We start from the raw sequence: 21,203 nt of genomic DNA, 5'->3' as shown, positions 1-21,203 counted from the left end.
ACTCCATTTTTAACTTAAGTACACTTTGAAACTACATAATTTTTCTGCAATTGGTTCAGGAATTGAAGCAGTTAAAAAATGCTATTTTCATTCTTGACATGTTTAATAAAATGATTAAATCGCTTACTTATTTGAACTTGGTAAACATACCAAGTTCACATGAACTTGGTGTCCACTTGGCAACATAGTTGAGAGAACTTTATCAATAAAATAAGCAAAAAGAAAAGAATAGTAGTTAAAACAAAATCAGATAGAAAAATGGGAGAAGCTTATCAACTGATAAAGGATATGTATAATAAAAAACAATGCCTATATTCAGTGGAGTATAGGCACTTCTTTATCCTTAACAAAAATAGGAGAAAGAGATTAGTTAAAAGAAAGAATCAAAAATCCTGGGAAAGCTCTTGGGACCTAAAAAGAAGAAAAGTGATATAGAGAAAGAAGTAACAAAGAAATTTATTTTGAAAATGAAAAGCTATCAAACTTATAACAAAAACAATCTCTTAAAGAGAAGAGTAATGTTTTGTAGACATTTAATATGAACGCGTGAGGATAGATTAACTAAGAGAATATTTGAATCCAAAAAATTAATGAAAGAACTCAAAAAAAGGATACTAAATTTTCATTTCAGATATTGGATATTAATTGAGAAAAGGATTTGGTTTAAATGAGTCACTTTCATGAAATTTGTGGCTCCATCTTTTGCATTTGTTTGTGCTTATGTTGTAATAATTATGAACAATGTTTTATAGTTTATTGTAATTACAGTTCAATGGTTGTTCAGAAGAAAGTTTAACTGTGGTCCTAAGTGACAATAACATTTGTATACAACAAAATTGGTTTGAAACGATCAGATTCCTGTTTGAAGGGATGAGTACGAATGAACAAGGGTGTCTAAAGAAAATATTGAATCAGAGAGTTTTTCCTGCGTAGTCCTAAAAAATCTGTTAGAAAGAGCGGCCGTGAATTAGCAATGCCAGAGATCCAGAGATGAGAGTGTGGAATGTTTTAAGGAAACGCTTATATATATCTTGGACCTGTACAACTGTTAATAGACTTTGTAGCCTACTGACTATTCTGTGCATGCTGACTTCACGATCGGAATGTTACAGCATGAAGATAATGACTTTGTTGATTGTATTTTGCTTAGTGATGACTCAAAATTTCATCTTGTGGAAAAGTTAAAATTCATAATGTCTGTATCTGTGGGTCAGAAAATCCCCTTGAACTCTTACGATGTGAAAGGGACTCCCCAGAATTAAATACTTTGTGTGTGATATCCCGACATCAAGTTTACAGGCCATATATTTTTTTTTGCAGAAGCATGCAAAACAGGAGGGGCTTATTTGAATGTGCTGAGTGCATGACTCTTTCCTCAGCTGAAAGATAACTATGAAATTTTATTTGGCTTCAAGATGGTGCACCTCTTCACTGGCATAACTCTATGGGATTGGTTGAATGGTTTTTCACTTACCGCTGTATGGACCTGATAACAGAGCTTGTTTGCGGTGTCCTCCAAGGTCACATGATCTGACCCCATTTGATTTTTTCCTTTAAGGTTTTATAAAGTATTTTGTGTGTGTATGTGCCTGCACAACTACTGATCTGAATGATTTAAGTCACAGGATTGAAGCAGCTGTTACTTTCAATAATTCATACATCTGCTAAAGTATGGAATCAACTCTCCTATTGGTGTGTCTGCATTATGAAAGGTGCTCAAACTGAATACTTGTAGGGAAAAACTGTATTCATTTTATTTCTGATTCATTACTACAGTAAGTCAAATTTAGGACATATTAAATAGCTTTAAAACCTATTAGCTTTAAAAAATATTCTTTTTTGAATAACATGAATGTTATTAATATACAGAATGTTAACAAAATATAGTAACTCAATATCTTGAAAAATTTATATAGAAAAATAAGATTTAGTAAATGCTCCTCCTATCTGAAAACAATCTATTTTGGTGAGATCACTACATGGGTATTCTACAATTCATTTTTGAAACCAGCTGTGAAAATTATTAAATGATTGCCATTTTGGTTAGGGTAGTCAAAACCTGAAGTTTATTATATCAAAATGTTTGTTTGTTTTCAATTCCCTTAAAATGACACTTCACAACCCTACCATTTCCATTTAACATTTTTGAGTTCTTCCTCAAGGGGACTTGTGGTGTGGTGGTCCATTCCAAGAAATAGATTATTTTGAGGTAAAAGCATTAACTAAATTTCATTTTTCTATGTCTAACTGTTGAAGATTTAATTAAGAGTACTAAGTTCTCTATATAAAGAATGTCCAGAAAACACTAAATTTAAGGGACTGATTCCGGATAACCAAATAAACAAAAATGTTCAAGCAGACAAATTCCCTGTCCTACTTTATTTTCTGCCATTTTGATTTTTTCCATTAAAAATTTAACTTAAGAATGGATTAAGAAATTCTGTTCATGTACTCAACATCTATAAAATAAATAAGTTTGAAATTTTAACTTTGAAAATTGCAGCTTTTAAAATTTTTTAATTATTAATAGTTTCGTAAGTATTAGTTTAACTGAAATTATACTTTATTAGATAAAATGTTGGGCCTTTTATTATGAATAAAATGATACCTTATTTTTCAAATTGGTTGATAAAGAGCTGAGATATGGCTGAAATAGTTATAGTGGAACATAAAAATTACGGTGTAACAATTTTGTGCCTTTTCCAGGTAGGAAGAATTGATAAATCTCATTTTCTCTGTCTAAGTACTTTAAAGTGTTAAAGAATTAACCATATTTTGTTACCTTCTTTGTATATTATAATTAATCTTTCTTTTGAAATAAAACCATTTATATTTTTGTTCACGGTCATATATTATTGCACAATATAATAATTATCATTTTTGTTTCAAGTGCAACTTGGTATTGCAATGGCTGTCTTCTGGATGGATCCAAGATCTCCAGAGAGAATAGTAATTGTAGGTTTATTAATAACAACTCATTGTTTTTTTCTTCAGACAATGATGAGGCATGTACCTCATCATGGGAATGTAAAAACTCCATTTATAAGTAAGTTTTTTAAAAATTATTTATGAAAAATGATAGAAATAGCTTTGAATTATTCTGCTAAGTTTCAGTTTCTTCTGAATTTTCCATCATTCATGTTTTGCATGATTTTTGCAAGTGCAAGTGGATAACAGAAGTAAAGAAAAAATCAATCTAGCCTCATTTTTCTTATCAAATTTTACATGAAAATCATGTATTCCATTACCATCTTCCTATTTAAAAGATCAAAGTTGGATTTAGATTTGTGATAGAAATGGTGGTGACAAAAATTTCAAAGGTTCTGTGAAATATTATTTTTTTATTTGTACATATCTGAAATCTGTTTCTACTATCTAGTTACACTTACTGTTGTAATATGAAGGCTTTTCTAAATATTTTTAACTCTACTTTTTTGGTAATTTACCTTAATAATGTTATTTATGTCGCAATATGATTAACATATTTGCACTGTAATAATAATATATTAACAATTAAGCAAATGTTTAATGTACAAAATCATAAATGCTAAAAACACTATATATTTATGCTTTTTAAACACTGCTTTACCCTGTGGTACAGGTGTCACCCCAAAATTTTAAGCTTACTAGCGAGTCAGCAGAACTTGGCATTCTACTATCCTTTTATTGTAATGCATTGTTCTGTCATTATTTATAATACTACAAATTTTCTGCTAATTTATTATACAGTGATTGTTTGGAGTAGTGGTAAATGTATGTATACAGGAATTTTATGAGTAAAGTAGTTTTAAATTTAGTTATAATTGAATTACTTAAGTTTTAACATTAGAAATTAAATGACACATGATTAAGTTAATACTTCAATTATCATTACACATAATTAGGGCTTTATCATAGATACATTTTATAATAGAATAATATTATAAATTTACAGTTATCTCATCAAGAACTCTTCTTATTTTTATTTTTAATTTGATATTAAAATGATCCATTGATGAATCGAATTATTATAATTAACTGTCATTACAGTCTTTAAAAAAAGTAGAAATAAATAAAACCACTATAAACTCAACAATGCCCTAATACCATCAAATCGCTAAATTATGAGTTTCCTTATTGTTACTTTCACTCTCGTTGTCATCTTCCAAAGGAATTATGAGATTCCTTATAATAATGCTTATACATAAAAATAAATTTGCTGAACAATTCCGCAAATTAGCTTATACTAAATAACCTTTTACTTTAGAGCACACCGTCTCAATGGGGTTTAAATCTGTATGTATGGGAGTAATTGTAACATTTTATATTTGTTTTTCTTCAGAATTTCATCTAGCAAATATAAAATAGATTCATAAAGCAAATACAAAATCTGTATTTTTCTGTTTTCGTTAATTAAATTATATAGTTGAGGTTTCAGTGTATAAGACAAGAATGTAATAATTAGTATTTGCATAACTGATACTGCATGTATTTTCTTGGATATGATATAGGGTATTTTTTTTAATAAACTGTGATACAATAAACTCTGTGTGAATTGAAAATTGTTCGTGATTAAAGGTGAATAATAATGTCTGTGAATATTATTGAATTTTTAGGAAGATATATAATTAATTTTTTTATTGACTAGACACAGACATAATAAATTAATAATAATGACATGACCTTTATATATAATTTAAATGTCTCAAAGAAAAATAGAATTGTTTAATTTCTTTGCTGATTGAATCAGTTTGATTGTTCTACAAGTCTGCTAACAAGATAAACAGAAATTTAACATTCTCACCAAGAAAAATATTAATATCATTAATTTAAATACTATCAGCTCAATTAGCTATGTTAATTCTACTAAAATCCATAAGACAACAATTTTATCTGAATTTAAAGTTGGATACAAAAAATAATTTTAAGAATTAAAATTTAACTGCATTTACTGAAAGTAAATTTTGATTCGGTTTTGATAGTTCAGGGGCTGAAATATGATATATTTAACCATATCTAAATATTTAATATTTCATATTAAATATGAAATATTTAAGCTTGATGGGGTGTTACCCAATCAAGCTTAAATAGTAGTTTTCATATTTGGGTAAAGCTAGGCTTACCATACGTCTGGGACTAGCCCCGACAGCCCTGGTTTTTTAGTGCTGTCCGGGGTTGCAAAAATGTCTGAGGTTTGAGAATTTTATGACTGGCGAGGACTTTTTTTAATTTTAGACCTATATGTCCGACATCGCGTTTTTAAACAATCTCTTACGGCCGTGCATCTCTCAGCCGACCTTGGAGCAAGCCGGGACGTCGTTTTGACGGAGGCGTGGCTACCGTCTCGCCAAAACTTTTTACTTAGTCAACTGGCAACACAATAGGGGCAGTGTGTTAGTATTGTTTTCGCGTGTGAATTAACTCGTCCACACGTTTTTGATCATTTTATCTCTATTCGTTTTTTATCTCATCGTTTGGCAATGGGCATTAGAAAATGTGTGCTTAATGTTAACCTGCAACAGGAATACAAATTATTGAAATTGTGTAATGACAGTAACAATTAAAGTGTTTATTGCATACCATGTACTGAAGAATTATTTGTTGTACATAAAGGAAAGGGTGATATTGAAGACCACATGAAAATAGCTAATTGTAGGAGTGATATTAATGCTATGTTTGTTTCAGCAAACATAAGAGATTTTCTTAAATCCAAAGATGGGAATAACAGTAACAGTGATCTGAAGTATGCTGTTAAAGAAGCTACATTTTTAAACCACACTGCTAGACACGAACTCAGTTTCAAAACATCAACTACACATCTAAAATGGTTAAAAAGTTATATGACCCAAAATTTTCATCTGCTAGAACGAAAACAGAGGCAATTGTTGTTAACGTTATTTCGCCATTTATATTTGATGATATATTGCGTTCTTTGGAAAACATTAATTATGTAATAGTAACGATGGATAGTTCAAACAGAAGTGAAGTAAAACTTGTTCCGATTGTTGTAAGATACTTCAACCCGGAGGAGGGAATTTAAGTTAAACTTTTAGATTTCGATTAGTATCGTGTGAAACTGCTAACCTTTTGACTTAGTATCTTTTGCAATGTGTGAAAAAATACCAACTTGGTTTATTTTACTTCTGATAACACTAACAGTAATTTTGGTGGTGTGAAGAGAAAGGGGAATGAAAATATGTTCAGAAAAGTTCAATGTGATGTAGAAGACTTATTTTAAGAATTGGTTGTTTAGCCCACATTGTACACAATTCAGTATAAACAGCATGTAATTCTGTACTCCTGGACATAGAAGATAATATTTATAAATTTTTATAACAATATCTTCATAACAAGTATTATCTCATAGCAGAACAAGGGTTTTTAGTTTGTTACCTGCAATAGAAAGAATTCTTTCCATTCTCGATGGCCTAAAATCATACTTTTTAAACTGCGACAAATGACCAAAATTATTATTTGATTTTTTTGAAAATCTAGAAAGTGAATTGTTTTTGAAATTTTTAAATGGTACCCTACAGTTATTTAATAACGTAGTTCTGAAATTGAAAGCTAATTCTATCACAGCAACAGAAACATTTCAGACATATTCTGAATTAATTTATCAACTTCAGGAAAGAAAAACCCACAAATTTATACCACCTTCTGCCAAAGAATTTCTATCTAACTTAAAAGAAAATAATGATGATCAGGAGCAAAAATTCTTCTCAAGAGTAGACAATTTTTATAATTCTAGAATCCAATCCTTAGAGTTGTTGAGAACCAGTTTTGATAAAGTTAGTAAGTTTCAGTGAATAAATTTACGAACTGAAATTGCCTGGTCTGATTTAGAAGAGAGTGCACAAGTTGTTATTGAACTTATAAAAGATTCCATAAATACTGATGACTTATTTGATGAACGTACATTGTTGAACCAGATAATTCAAAACCAAAGGGTAGGTTTTGGTTCAAGTTCTGAAAAAGTACAAGATATTGAAGAGAAGTGGAAAGCAATTTTTAAGGTGTTTCAAAAGACTGATATTTCATGTTGCAGTATTTCTTAAATGTTTAGGTTTACAATGACTTTGCTTGGGACATGTGCTCCAGTTGAGAGAGTTTTTTCAATTACGGAGAACATTTGGTCTGCAGAAAGACGTAGATTTTTAGTATCAACTGTTAAACATCTGCTGAATATTAAAATTATTTTAGAACTTTCTTGTTTGTGAATTTTATGATGTAATTAAAACAAAAAACCCATTTCTGAAACTCATGTCTAGTGAAAAATACAACTGACTCAAAAATATGTTCTGGGTTGGACCCAAAAAAATATGGTAAGCCTAGGTAAAGCTAACTTATAGTTTTATTGATATATTGTCTTTAATTACAGCATTTACAATCAAAAAATGTAATGCGTTAAAACCAATTACTATACTATTCAATTAACATTTAAATCTAAAAATAAAATAGACCCATTTAAATATTTATATTTTGTATGCTAAATTATTTATTTATCTATTTTTAGTAAAGGTGAGTGTTTTATCATTCTTTATGACTGTGCTGCATTTAATAATAACCATCATATTAAAAAAAATGATCACAACATCATATAATCCTTCATGGATTTCTGTTGTAACTACATGGACAACTAGGAATCCAGTCATCAGAAGAATATTTTTCTTAAACATGAATCCTAATGTAAGTATGTCTTTTCACTTACAAAATCCTTTTTATTTTTTTATTATAAAAAGAATAAGATGAATAGCCTAAACCGTTCCTCATACGGTGTAAACTATATGATTTAAAAGAATTTTAAGTATGAAGGTTGATTTTAAGTATAATTAGACAAATGATTAAAGTTTTTCATTCAATGACAATGAAACCAATACTACTTTTCAACATAATCTCTAGATATAATTAGGCCTATCTTTCTGTGAGGTTTCATACTCTTGTAGTAAAGAATTGTTCACATTGTTGTCTTAACTGTTCTTGATCTGCTCATTATTTCCAAACTCAGTGCAATGTCAAAGTCTTTGAGAGGACCAACCAAAAAACGTAATGGTGCAAGTCGGGACTGTAAGGTGGATGTGATAGCACCTCCTTACCGACTTTTGAACAGTTTCTAATGTCTTTTGTATGAGAATGTGTATTACCATGCAGAAGAACTGCAGGTTCCACTTTATTCTTTAGGATGTCACAATAGTTCTCTCTGTTGATTGTATGTTGACTTCAAATAATTGTAATAAATTGGGTCTTTATAGTCCCAAAACACCTTTAGCATTCCTTTTCCGCCGTCGGTTTTGAGTATTTTCCTGGCAGGCGAACTCGGATGTTTCTATTCCATACTTAGACATTTGGGTTCCGGCTTAAAAATGGCGACTCCAACTTTTATCATTAGCTATTGTGTAATAAAACATTAATATTCTCTAAAAACCGTTGTTTAAGTTTTATACAAATGTGAATTCGGATTTCTTTACGATTTGAGTCGACTGTCTCAGAACCCATCTTGAACAATTTATTTCAGGTTATCATGGAAATGGAATGATGTGCAGATATTTGCACTACAAATTTTATCACATTTTTAGGCATTTGTCTTTACGAAAAAGATCATAATGAGATTTTGGAAAAGATTAGCCCAAACTTCCATCATTCTTCCCTACGACGAAAATCGGCGACACTTTTACTACCAGATTTAAACTGTTCGATCCACTTACAAAAATTTGCAACTTAATACACTTTTTACCATACTATTTCAACATTCGTGTCCTGTTTTACACTTTCAGAAAACACAAATTTTATTATAACACGCTTTTTTTAATAGTTGGCCTACAAGTTTTAAGTGGAGTTGACATTTTCAAAAAAAAAAAAAACTAAAGCGGTTACAATAATGGAAATTCGAAAAAGTGGTATATTTTATGTTACGGGTGCTGACTTGAACGTCAGATTGTTTCAATTTATTTTATTAAATATTTTTCCGTTGTTCAAATTTGTTTTTAATTATTGAACGACATTCATATATTTAGTCAAAAAAAGGATCTTCTTGATTGGGTACAAAATCAGGCCTATACTACTATTTGAACAAAAATAAAGATCTTAAAATTTATTAATCTATTGGTTATATTATTCATGTCCAGTCCAAATTTTGTTTGGAAATTTATGAAAAGTTTCGTTCTGTTAAAAACAAGATTTTAATTTTTTTTTAACAGTAGCTATTAATGTTAGCAATGGGAAAACAGTTTTATATTCACATTTCGAGTGTACCAAAACAATTTAATAGAATTAATACAGAGTGGCGCACGAAATGATTCAACATTTGGCTTTGTTAACAAATATTTGAATCGCAATACAAAAAAGTAAAATACAAAGTGTTTACTATATACTTGGAGATTATGTTCACCTTATGATCACCATCACGTCTAGTAAGTTCAACACAAACTCCTATGTTGTTAATAACTCGACGACACATATCCTCGGTTATCTCGCTGCACGCCTCAATGATCAGCACTCGCAGCTCTATCACTGTACGAGGATGTTTAGGGAAAATATTTTCGTTTAGAAATCCCCAAAGAAAATAACCACACGGATTCAAATCAGGACTGTTTGGGGGCCAGTTCTGTCCACACGCAAAACGTTTAGGAAATCGGTTTGAAATGACATTTGCGTTAAAAGTTTCATGTAGAAAGTCTAAAACAACATTAGCTGTGTGCGGTCTGGCTCCATCCTGCATGGACCACTCGTTTTCTAATTGAAACCCTTTTGCAAGAAGCCGAGGAACAACATTAATAAGCAGTATATTCAAATAAGAATGGCCCTATTACCCCATGACTTGAGATAGCCGCCCATAGCGTTGGAGCGTGATCTACCTTTTCATGAAGCACGTGTGGATTTTTGAAGCCCAAAAACGCACATTTTGTTTAACAAACCCGTTTAGGTGAAAATATTCCTCATCTGAAAACTAAACATTGTTCAACAATACGGCTTGGTTCACAGCCCATTCAGCGAATGCCATTCTTTGATTATTGTCAACCGTTAATTTAGGCAACACTGTTATTTCGTACGGATTTTAAATTCGCTGCACATATCGTCGAGAAGTTGTGCTGCTGCTTTTCTTGTTGATTTGTCGGGGATTCTCAGCAACTCTGCTCTGACAGCTTCGACATTGTGTGGAGAAGGAACATCGGCAGGCCGATCGTGCTTACTCTCAAATACTGAACCATCATTATTAAATTTTACGTATTGTTTTAAATGGGGGCGACCATCGAATTTAAAATTGTGCACGATACCGTTTCATTAAAAAACAACACTGTTTTTACGTGCTGTTCAACAGTCAGTCTTGCTTTGTCAGCCATCTTGGAACGATACACAAACAGCGCACTTGGAAAGAGAAGAAACTAATATTCATGAACTACTGTCACTTCCGCCAACATAAAACACATTAATAATTATTAACCTAAACATTTATTATCAAAACAATCGTTGGTTCATTTCGTGCGCCACTCTGTGTACTGATTTTTATTTACTCATTTGAACTAACAGGGCCATTTATTCCCACTATTCTGATTAACACTCGATGTGGTATTGTTCAGATTCATGTGTTTTCTCCAAAATCTTGACAAATGTAAACATATCCTGTCATTTTCTTATTTTTTAACAATGAACCAGTTTTGAGCGTAAGTATTATTAAGTAGTCTCTGTTGAGAAGTGGACGTGAAAGGCTGTGTTAAATAGTGCTCCAGCGTTAGAGTGTGTTACTTACTAGTGCTTGTGTGTTGGTGTTCTGCTTCGTTTCCGGCTACCTGTGTCCATGACCATGTGACCTCGGCAACATCCCGTTAGGACGCCTACCCAGGCCCTCAGCCGCATACCAAAGCTATTGTCAACAACCGGATAAGTTTTAAACCTTTGTTTAAAAACTTTCTAATTTTATTTATATCTAAAGTTAATATATTAGTGAATACAATTGAACTTTTACAAGTAATTTTATTCCTAATTCTTAAATTAATTTAATTTAACTTCGTATAAGTTCATTTTAATTTAATTTAATTAATTAAGCATTAAATTGGACTTAATGTAAATTAAATATAATATAATAAATAACTTTATTATATTAAATTACTTCTAGTTTAACCTTTTTACTTATTATTTAAAATTTTCTACGACAAACTTTTCATCGAAGTCAAAAATAGTTAAATAACTTAATATTAATTTAAATTTTGGTAGTACTCTTCGGACGATTCTTTCGTAATGGAAAGCTATCTAATCCGAACCCGTCCTCCTACCCTCGTTCTCCCTCCCCGGAGTTTTCTGATGGAGGAGAGGATAACGGTCTGGGAGCAAGAAAACGTCTAAAGCGTAGGTCGGTAACCATGTGTGATCAACTCTCCGAAGAGCCAAACACTACGAGGGGCAGCTCTGAAACGGCAGCTGCCACCATGGAGGTTAGCGATGGAAATTCCTCCATCGCTCCCACCTATCATGTTGGACTGCCCCAAGGGGTGACCAACGCTGGCGAGAGCAATCTCCGCCATTATAAGAGGGCACATGGTAGCCAAAAGTACCGGGCTCTCTGTAAGGCTGCAGCGAAGGCGACTTCAGGGAAGTACAGAGTTTTCTGCATTCCAAGGGAGTCGCCTTTCACTCATTTCAGCTCCCAAAAGATAGGGAGCTCAAAGTGGTTACCCGGGGCATCCCTTATGGGGCCATCCCGGAAGAGGTAAAAGAGGAGCTGACCTCGCTCGGTTACGAGGCAGTTTCAGTTAAAAAGCTGACGACGAGGGACGGAAGGGAGACCCCCACGTGCCTCGTCGCCTTTAAACTAACGCCAGCCACCAGGGGCATTTATGACCTGGAAAACTTATTCTATTGTAGAATTAAGGTGACCGCATTTGTGTCTCGAGGGGGTCCGCCCCAATGCCACAGATCAAAAGTTCGGCCACTCGTCGAACTATTGCCGCAGGGCACAGCTCTGCGTGAAATGTGGTGGAAACCACGACACGGCGACGTGTCTGAAGCCGCGCGAAGGGCCTGCCTCGTGTGCAAACTGTAAGAGGCCGCACTCGGCCAATTACAGGGGCTGTCCTTATTATAAGAAGCAGCTGAACAAGCAAAAGGGTACCCAGAAAACGTCCGCTGTTACTGACGGACGTAGCTGGGCACGAGTTGCCGAAGGAGGAAACGCGGCGGCAACAATGACGGTGGAACAAAGAGAATCACCTACCCCCACACTAACAAAGCCTAAACCGGTAATAATTACAAGAAAGATGCATGCAAAAAAGCCGAAAAAGCCTGCTCCGCAGCGAAAAAAGGCAACCGAACAATCGGAAAATTCAAAGAGGGCGAGTGCCAAACTCACAACGTCTAGCAAACACACAAGGACCTAGAAGCCCCATGCCCCACCAAATAGGCCTTAACGACTCCCGGCCCCTCCATCAGCAAAATAAATATGACCGCACTCCCGAAGTAGAGTTCCGGCAAGGATTTCTTGTCGCACAATAAAGGATGTCCTATCGGAAATTCTAGCAATATTGCCCCGCCTGCTCCAAGCAAAATCTCTTAAGGACTGCATTCAATCCATTATAGAATGCCTCATGAACCTGCTATCTAGTTATGGTTAGGCAAACTCTCAGATTGCTACTGTGGAACGCCAATTCAGTAGTAGGCAAGACGGCAGAACGTTGCCGTCAGGCCGAGAATCTACTAATAGACGTGATACTGTTGTCCGGGTCGTGACTGTACGCGAACAAACAACTGACTATTCGGAATTACTTTACGTATAGTACGGATAGGCCAGTACGATCCGGACGCCCTGCCAGCGGCGGAACCGCAATTTTAGTCCACAGACGCCATATACATACATGGGTCGACCTCCATGCTAACGTAATGAAGCAGACTTGTGTACATCGAGGAGCATCTAGGCACGGTGTATCGGCTTATAATAAACCAAAGTCAGCAGTACCCGGCGCAGATCTAGATTTTGTGCTAGAAAATTGGGATGAGCCCATGATATTCGTGGACGGCCTCAACGCTAAGCACGAGTCTTGGAATAGCAATCTGACAAGTGCAAATGGCAGATTGCTATACGAAAGGGCACGAGCACGCCGGTTAGTCGTCATAGCCCCCGAGGTGCCCACCTTCGTTCATCGAACGGACAGATCGAGACCTGATGTACTCGACGTCGCAATCATGAAGGCGGTAACAACTCCGGTCATGATTGAAACGATAGAAGACCTCAGCTCGGACTATTCTCCTGTATTATTGGAGTTGGGCCAAGCAGGGGGCGGCCGAGATCACCCCCCCCCCCCCCGACTATACACCGAAGGTCAGTGAATTGGAAAAGGTTCTATGAAACTCTCCAACGAGATTACAGACAGATGAGTTCAGCGCATCCTGAACTCCTGACCACACCGGAGGAAATCGACGACAAGGTCGAACGCGTCACATCGTCAATGACCGAGGTTCTGTCAAACAGCTGTACGGAAAAGACCACAAGGCCTATCCGTAATAATCTCCCACCTCACGTCTCTGATGCTATAGCAGAAAAGCGCCGACTGAGGAGGAGATACCGAATCACCCTGTCCCCCGATGATAAAAGGGCTTTTTATATTCAAACGGACAGAGTGAAACAGCTGCTGGCACAACATCAAGAGGTTTCGTAGAACGAATACCTCGACTATAACCACAATATTCACATCAATTTTGCACGTTGGATATTTTCCGAATTGCTGGAAAACTGCAAAGGTTGCCTACCTAAACCTGGGAATAGTCTGCTGTTTCCCCAGAATTACAGTCCGATTTCCTTATTACCAGTGTTGTCAAAGCTATTCGAAAGGAATTTCCTGGAGAGACTTAGGCGACATTTGGGAAAAGGAGTACGGCCTGAGCAATTTGGGTTCAAGGAGGGCCACTCAACGACCCTCCAACTTAAAATAATCGACAGTCTTGTCGGAGGCCTAAATAGAAAAGCGGTAACTGCAACCGTTTTTCTAGATGTAGCTAAAGCCTTTGACAGAGTTTGGCATAGCGGCTTGCTGTATAAACTCGCACATACGACGATTCCCTGTCGCTATGTCAGATTGATACGGTCTTATTTACTAGACCGACAATTTGTTGTACGCGTAGGGAGAACAATCTCCTCCACCAGAGACGTAGCCGCTAAAGTCCCCCAAAGAGCAGTGCTTTCGCCGTTGTTGTACACGGCTTACGTCGCCGCTGTCGGAAGGAGTCAAAACAGCTCTATACGCAGACGACATATTATTATGAATCCGGAAGTGTAGATTACGCGATCGAGAGACTCCACCGGTAACTGGATCTATTATAGCCGTGGCTCGATATGTGGAGAATCAACGTCAACGGTGAAAAATCGGTGGCAGTGATGTTCACATAAAAGACACGTGCTCCAGCCATGCAGCTGGAAATTTCAGGAGAAAAAATCCCCTTTGGGAAAACAGTCAAGTACCTGGGAGTAGTCCTGGACAAACGGCTTACCTTAGGAAAACATGTTCAATATGTGACCCAAAGCCGTCAGGGCCTCATTATACCCAGTACCGAACAGTGCCAGCCCATATCCACTGGCGACCAAATTGCTCATTTTTCGGCTATACGTCCTGCCAATTCTAACATATGCTTACCCGGCATGGGGAGCTTTGTTGAACTTCACGCTTCAAAAGAAATTAGAAGCCGTCCAAAACATAGCGTTGCGGACGACATTTGGAGCACCGTGGTTCGTCGGAAACGTCACTCTTCGCTACGATGCGGGAGTACACACTGTATCCTAGGTGGGGGCGGCGCAGGCACGCAGACTGTTCGGGAGAGCGGCCGTGTCCGAACACGGCCATCTCCGGGATATCTACCGAGAGGACCGTACTCTACAGGGTATAAGAAAACGGCTTCATGCCGTATTAAACGAATCACGGTGAAGAGGCGGTACGAGAGTCAAAAAATGACAAACCAGGCTTAGGAGCCTCTATATTGCTTAACCTATAAATGGAAACCGCACAAAAATTCCGGCCGCGAAAGTGGCCGTTTTCGCAATTAAATTTTGTTAAAACTATAAAAAGCTAGACATCACCGTACATCGTCCCACGAAGAGACTAAAATTTCATTTAGTCAGCATATGCGACTCCCTCCAGAGAACGGGGCGCATTTCTCCCTCCAAATAACTAGAGTTCCTGTAGGCGCACTCCTGCTAGCCCATAGGTGATGGTACCAAAAGTACTTCAACGTTGGATTGAAGGGGAATCACGCCGGGATTACTAGGCTCAAAACCTTAGTCTATCACAGTCAGAACCAGCAAATAAATTACACCATGGTCCATACGGATAGGAACGCAAATTACCAAATCCGTCCATAAATAAAAACTTAAAATTTATAACCGCCACTAAATAACCGATGAAATCCGCCCGATAATAGAAAGATACAGCAGGAAGGGACATTGACCAGGCTTGCGATCTGTAGGGATAAATATTGATACTCCCGCCATTCTTGCGTTCCGTTCCGTATTATTAAGCAATTATCAACTTTATTTACAACAACTTTTATTTATTAACAACTTTCATTTACTTTTAAACCGTGAAATGAACAACATCACTAATTTTATATCTGTTCTAACTATAACATATATTCTGTATTAACTAAAGTATGAAACTATTATGATTTAATGTATTAATTAAGTGTAAAATTAAAAGTAAATAAAGGAAGAGTAAATTATCCATAGTTTATTTATCCGGTAACTACTTAATGAATGCTATTACTGTAACCAACGTATTATACCGCGGTTGGAATGGCTGTAGATTAATTTTGGTCCTTCGGGCCGGATTACTAATTAAGTTATTGTAATATATATAAATACATCGCAGCGTAGCAAATTCAATCTTCATTGGTGATCAGTTATTGTGGCTGAGGTAAAAAAGTCGTATATTAAACTATTACAATTGCAACCTATCAATTTACCATTGTTTAAAGGTGATATTCTTGAATGGCCTCACTTTAATTAAATTTAATGATTTAATCCACACTCGAAAAGATTTAACAAATATAAAAAATTTACATTATTTGCAACGTTGCTAAGCCATTGTTAAAAATATTCATAACAAATGAAATTTATAAAATCGCATTAGATCTATTGATAAAACGATTTGATAATAAATTCATGATCGCATATTTTAATGCATATCGTATTTTAAAAATAAATTGTTTGAAAAGAGAATCATTAGATCTTCTATCTAAATTTATTAATGACATTTCTTCATTCGTCAACTCACTTGAAGCAATGAAACTTCCAATTAACATATTCGAATTCATTGTAATTCAATTTCTAACTTCATAGCTAGATTATAGTACTGCCAGACTGGAAGGAAAAAATATCAAAAATATCTGTCCAAAGTTCATAGAATTTCTTGACACATTCTGGAAAATCTTAGTTAACTACTACACCCTCACAAATCAGTATTGTAAGTGTTAAAGGACAACATTACAACAATGCATTTAATTCTCATTGCAAACATCCCACTTCAAATGCTAATAAGAATCATAAACAATGTTATTATTCTACATTTAACTTTAAACATTGTTTATTTTGTAAGCTCAGTCGTCAGTTACAAAAATACTACAATTTTTTAAATTTATTAAATGATGAATGAAGATTATTGACATAACAATTGTCTCATATGTTTACACAAAGGTGTCATAGTAACAACCAATGTTACTCAACAGACACAACATTTATCAGACACAACACACTCGTTCATACTGATAAAACTGATTTTAAATTAAGTAATGATAAATTTAGTAATGACTATTGTTCACAAGTAAACAAAAACGTAATTTTGTCTACTGCTGTATGTAATGTAGATGATGTTTTTGATCATTCTCATTTGTGTAAAGTGTTGTTAGACTCAGGCAGTCAATTAAACTTTTGCACATATGTTTGCTTGGAAATTGGGATTTCAGCTCAATAAAGATTTGCCTATTTCAGATATAAATAATTCATTAGTCAAATCTGACTATAATGTAGTATTTACATTGCATTCATAATACAATAACTTGTATTTTCAATACAATTCAAATACAAGTTCATTGTGCTCTTTTGCCGGACAACTAACACCTTGCAACGGACAACTTGCATTACATACATTTGAAACTTCTCATCTTAATCTACCTCAAATTATTCATTGCAGATCTCAAATTTAATATATCAAATAATATTGGTAATTTAATCAGAGCCCAATTTTATTTAAATCTTATTTTGCCTTGTAAACTTATTTGAGATTCAAGGTATTCTATTAGAGACTAAGCTAGGATATATTCTTAGTGATTGTCTTCTTACTAAATTTAAACGTAAGAATACTGGTACATCTCTTTTTATAAGCAACAATAACTTATAATATTCAACTATACTTGATTTTGATGTTTCAGTTAATGAAACTCCTACATGTGAAACATACTTACAACTTCATACCACTAGGAACAATCAAGGCAGATTTCTCACCACGTAAATCTGATAAACTCTGGCTAGGTGATTCTTTCATGAACGCTAAAAATAGTTTCTTATATCTGGAATGAAGATTATGCAACAATTCTAATCTTAAAGCAGATTATTCCGCCTTTATGCAAAGATTAGGTCATATGCCATTATTTAATTCTGATGATTTATTAACTAATGAATCTGATATATATTACTTACCTCATCATCCAGTATTTAAGCCCACAAGTCTAACTACTAAAATGCAAGTTGTCTTTGATGGCTCAGCTAAAATCTGTAATGATCTCTTAGATACACTATTAGTTGGGCCTGTTGTCCAACAGGATTTATTCTCAATAATACTAGGATTTAGAATCCTAGTATTACATCTGACATAGCAAAAATGTATTGTCAAATACTAGTTAAACCTTATGACACTAATTTACAACACATTTTGTGGCATAAATTTCCAGATCAACAACATTTTGCACTTAGTATAACACATGGAACACTTCTGCTCCACACTTAGCCACTAGATGTCTAATCCAAATATCAATTGAAAACCAAAGTAATCATTTCACTTGACCCATTTCTGGATGACTTAGGACTATTACGATTGGGAGATAGATTACAACACTCTTTATTATATTATCAAGCTAAAGATTACAAATATAACAATTCATGGCAGACAGTGGTCCGAAGCCATAAGTAAACCATATATCGCACTTTTTATATGCCTCAGGACTAAGGCAATTTATTAGAATTAGTCTCTGATTTGACTACAGTCATTCATAGTAACACTCAAGATTTATTTCACAAAGAGGTTATCTTAGCAAAAAAATCATTTTTGATAATGGTTCCAACTCCATTGTGCCAAGGATATTTTGTATGACCTATTTAAATTCTTAAATTTGGAAAATTAAATCAAATATTAAAGTCTTTTCATACAAACAATTTCATTCATTCCCCCCTCTTCGCCTCATTTTGGAGGCTTATGGGAGAATGCAATTAAAAGCATGAAATATCATCTGCATCGTGTTGTAGGACCAACAATCTTGAACTTTGAAAAATTGTGCATGGTTTTAATGCAGGTTGAAGCCTGTCTTAACTCTTATCTAATAACTATCTTCACTATCTCCAGCAGAGAAATAAATGGCGTTTTCCTTTGTGTAATCTGTCTGTTGGTGACTTAATCTGTAAGGACTTAATCTGTATTAATCTGTAAGGAAAACTGTTCACCAATGCAATGGAAATTTTAAATTATCACAAAGGTTTATCCAGGTCCTGACCAATTAGTTCGTCATTGATTTAAAGACTGATGATGGTCAGCTCTGAAGACCTGTGTGCATAAGTTGTTTGCTGCCAGTGTCTGATAATTAATTGAATAATTTATTTAAAATAATTAGTAACATGAAGTATTTTTTTTATTGTATTGAGAATATTGTTAAAATAATTTTGTTAATCAATATTATACCTATTGTAATTTATTTATTGTATTTTATTAATGTGCTTTAAATTGTAATAAATGTTACTTATTATTAATGTAATATTCTGTGTATTTGTGTCTTACTCATATGCTCTTCTAACAATCTACTCCACAGACTAATTATACTACACACACACACGCGCGTGCGCGCGCTCAGAGAGAGAGAAAGAGATATGCACACAAATATATTGTATGTATGTTAGATGCAATAAGTCTCTAAATCTGCAATAAGTCATAAGTCATTCATATTGTATTTCTATTCTTACACATTATGATCACCACTATTATATATTATACTGATAAAAAAAAAGTAAAATACGTGTAGACAATATTATAACAATGTAGTTAATTTCTTTTGTATTACTGAATAATATTGAAGATTAACATTTATGTACCTTATATTATATTCTCATATTATTATAAGAAAAAAAACCTCTTTTTTGACGGGCAGTATGTTCAGATTCATGTGTACTTCATACTCTTGACAAAATTTAACATACCCTTAAAATTTTTTAACAATGAACCAGCTGTGAGCTTAAGTATTAAGCAATTAATAACTTATGATTTCACTTTCCTTTAAACCATGAACTAAACATTATTAATTTTATATCTATTCTAGCTATAACATATATTTTGTATTAACTAAAGTATGAAACTATTATGATTACATGTATTAAATGTAAATTTAAGTAAATAAAGGAAATATAAATTATCTATAGTTCACTTATCCGGCAATTACTTAGTGTATGCTATTACCATAACCAACATATCACACGGTGGCCGGAATGGCTGTAAATAATTAACATAGCATATACAGTATGCTACAGATGAAATCTGAACAGTTGGTGAAATCATATCAGTTATTGTAAACTCGTACCACTAAAGGTGAGGTAGGCAATTTGTATGTTATACCGTACAGCTGGTATTTTAACATTAAAAGTCTTTTTCATTTTCATTTTCCATTCAACAAACTGTTGTTACTTATTTGTTTATGTTAATTGAAAATCATAAAAAAACTGTGTAGGAAGTTTCATATAATCTAAAAGTCAAAAAAAAAAAAAACATGTCAAATTTATTTACATAATTAAAGTAAAAAACAGTGGTTTTTATACAGAAATTATTCATCTGCCACGGAGTAACAATATGAAATTTTCTTAGCTGGTAGCAAAGGTGGAGGGGAAAATCTACCTTAAAAGATTCTGAAAAAACTCTTGTCTGATTTACTGGAGCTGACAGCAGCAAACATTGTCCATTGACAAGTTGACAGGTGGTTGGTCCATTCAGGCTGGTCTCCTAATCTGAGGCAGCTGGGCTCAGGAGCCTGACTACTGCAGTCCTGAACCCTGAGGAAGAGAATTTTCTTTTCATTTTTCTTTCAAGAGATATCTATATTCTCCACTAAAGCAATTCTGGCTTGGTTTGACTGACATAAGCAAAATTCTATCAGGAATGTAAAAGGGTAAATTCACAAATGATTTGGCTTTTGAGCAAATTTAAATTGGGTTGTACAAGAAAAATATACTAGAAATTTGGCAGTGGTGTAAGTAAAATATTTTGTTATCTTGAATGATTTAACACTGCAATTATTAAAATGAAATATTGATGTAAACTTCTTATTTAGCAATATTGAAAATACTCAATTTATATTTCAGTTATTGTGGTACCTTAGACTTTAAGTGTTATCCGTCACAGGTTCGATTAGTTGAATTTAATCGATTTAAAGTAAGTGTGTCATATATAATTAGAAAAAAATGTTACTTAATATCATTGAAGTATTAAGAAGAAAGAACCAATGTGTTATAATTGAAAACAAGTATATTAAGCAAAGGACTGTGACAAAGGGAAATATTTGCTGGAGATGCACAGCAGTAGTTAATATTGCATGGAAATAGTTAATAAAAATCACTTGCATGACCATGATAAGTCAGACAGATTGAGTGAAGTCTCATAGGGGTAGACTGCAGATGTAAAGAGTAAAGAGACAGAATGTATTTATGAAATCCATGGAAAGTAGAGTTGAGCTTTCTGAAATGAATACAAATATTGACTGAAAAATTTGTGTCAGAACATTTATAGAACATTAAATAATGGTAGTCAAATCCAAGGTTACAATGAGATGTCCCCCTCTGATATCAGTAACTTTTGTTACTGTGTAATTTACAAGAAAATTGCCTCTGGCAGTTAAAATGAAACGCTCTATATATACAGGTGATGCAGAGATGATGAGAAAATTTTAAATTAGAATGCTTTATTTGATGCTGAATATTTGTTCTACTTTTTAAAGTACGT

General features: G+C 34.0%; 1 protein-coding gene across 1 annotated transcript in view; it reads left to right on the top strand.

Moving 5' to 3' along the window:
• LOC142321547 (acetylcholine receptor subunit beta-type unc-29-like) overlaps positions 1 to 21,203 on the top strand; it is a 65,872-nt gene that overhangs the window by 40,262 nt on the left and 4,407 nt on the right. The window contains exons 7-8 of the mRNA XM_075359716.1: positions 2,891 to 3,046; positions 7,496 to 7,668. Of these exons, the coding sequence (XP_075215831.1) occupies positions 2,891 to 3,046; positions 7,496 to 7,668 (329 nt within the window). The remainder of the gene's footprint in view (positions 1 to 2,890; positions 3,047 to 7,495; positions 7,669 to 21,203) is intronic.

The sequence above is a fragment of the Lycorma delicatula genome, chromosome 3, assembly GCF_047948215.1.
Source record: "Lycorma delicatula isolate Av1 chromosome 3, ASM4794821v1, whole genome shotgun sequence".
Classification (NCBI taxonomy): domain Eukaryota; kingdom Metazoa; phylum Arthropoda; class Insecta; order Hemiptera; family Fulgoridae; genus Lycorma; species Lycorma delicatula.
Note: the sequence above shows the minus strand (reverse complement) of the source record. Positions and strands in the feature narration are given on the sequence as shown.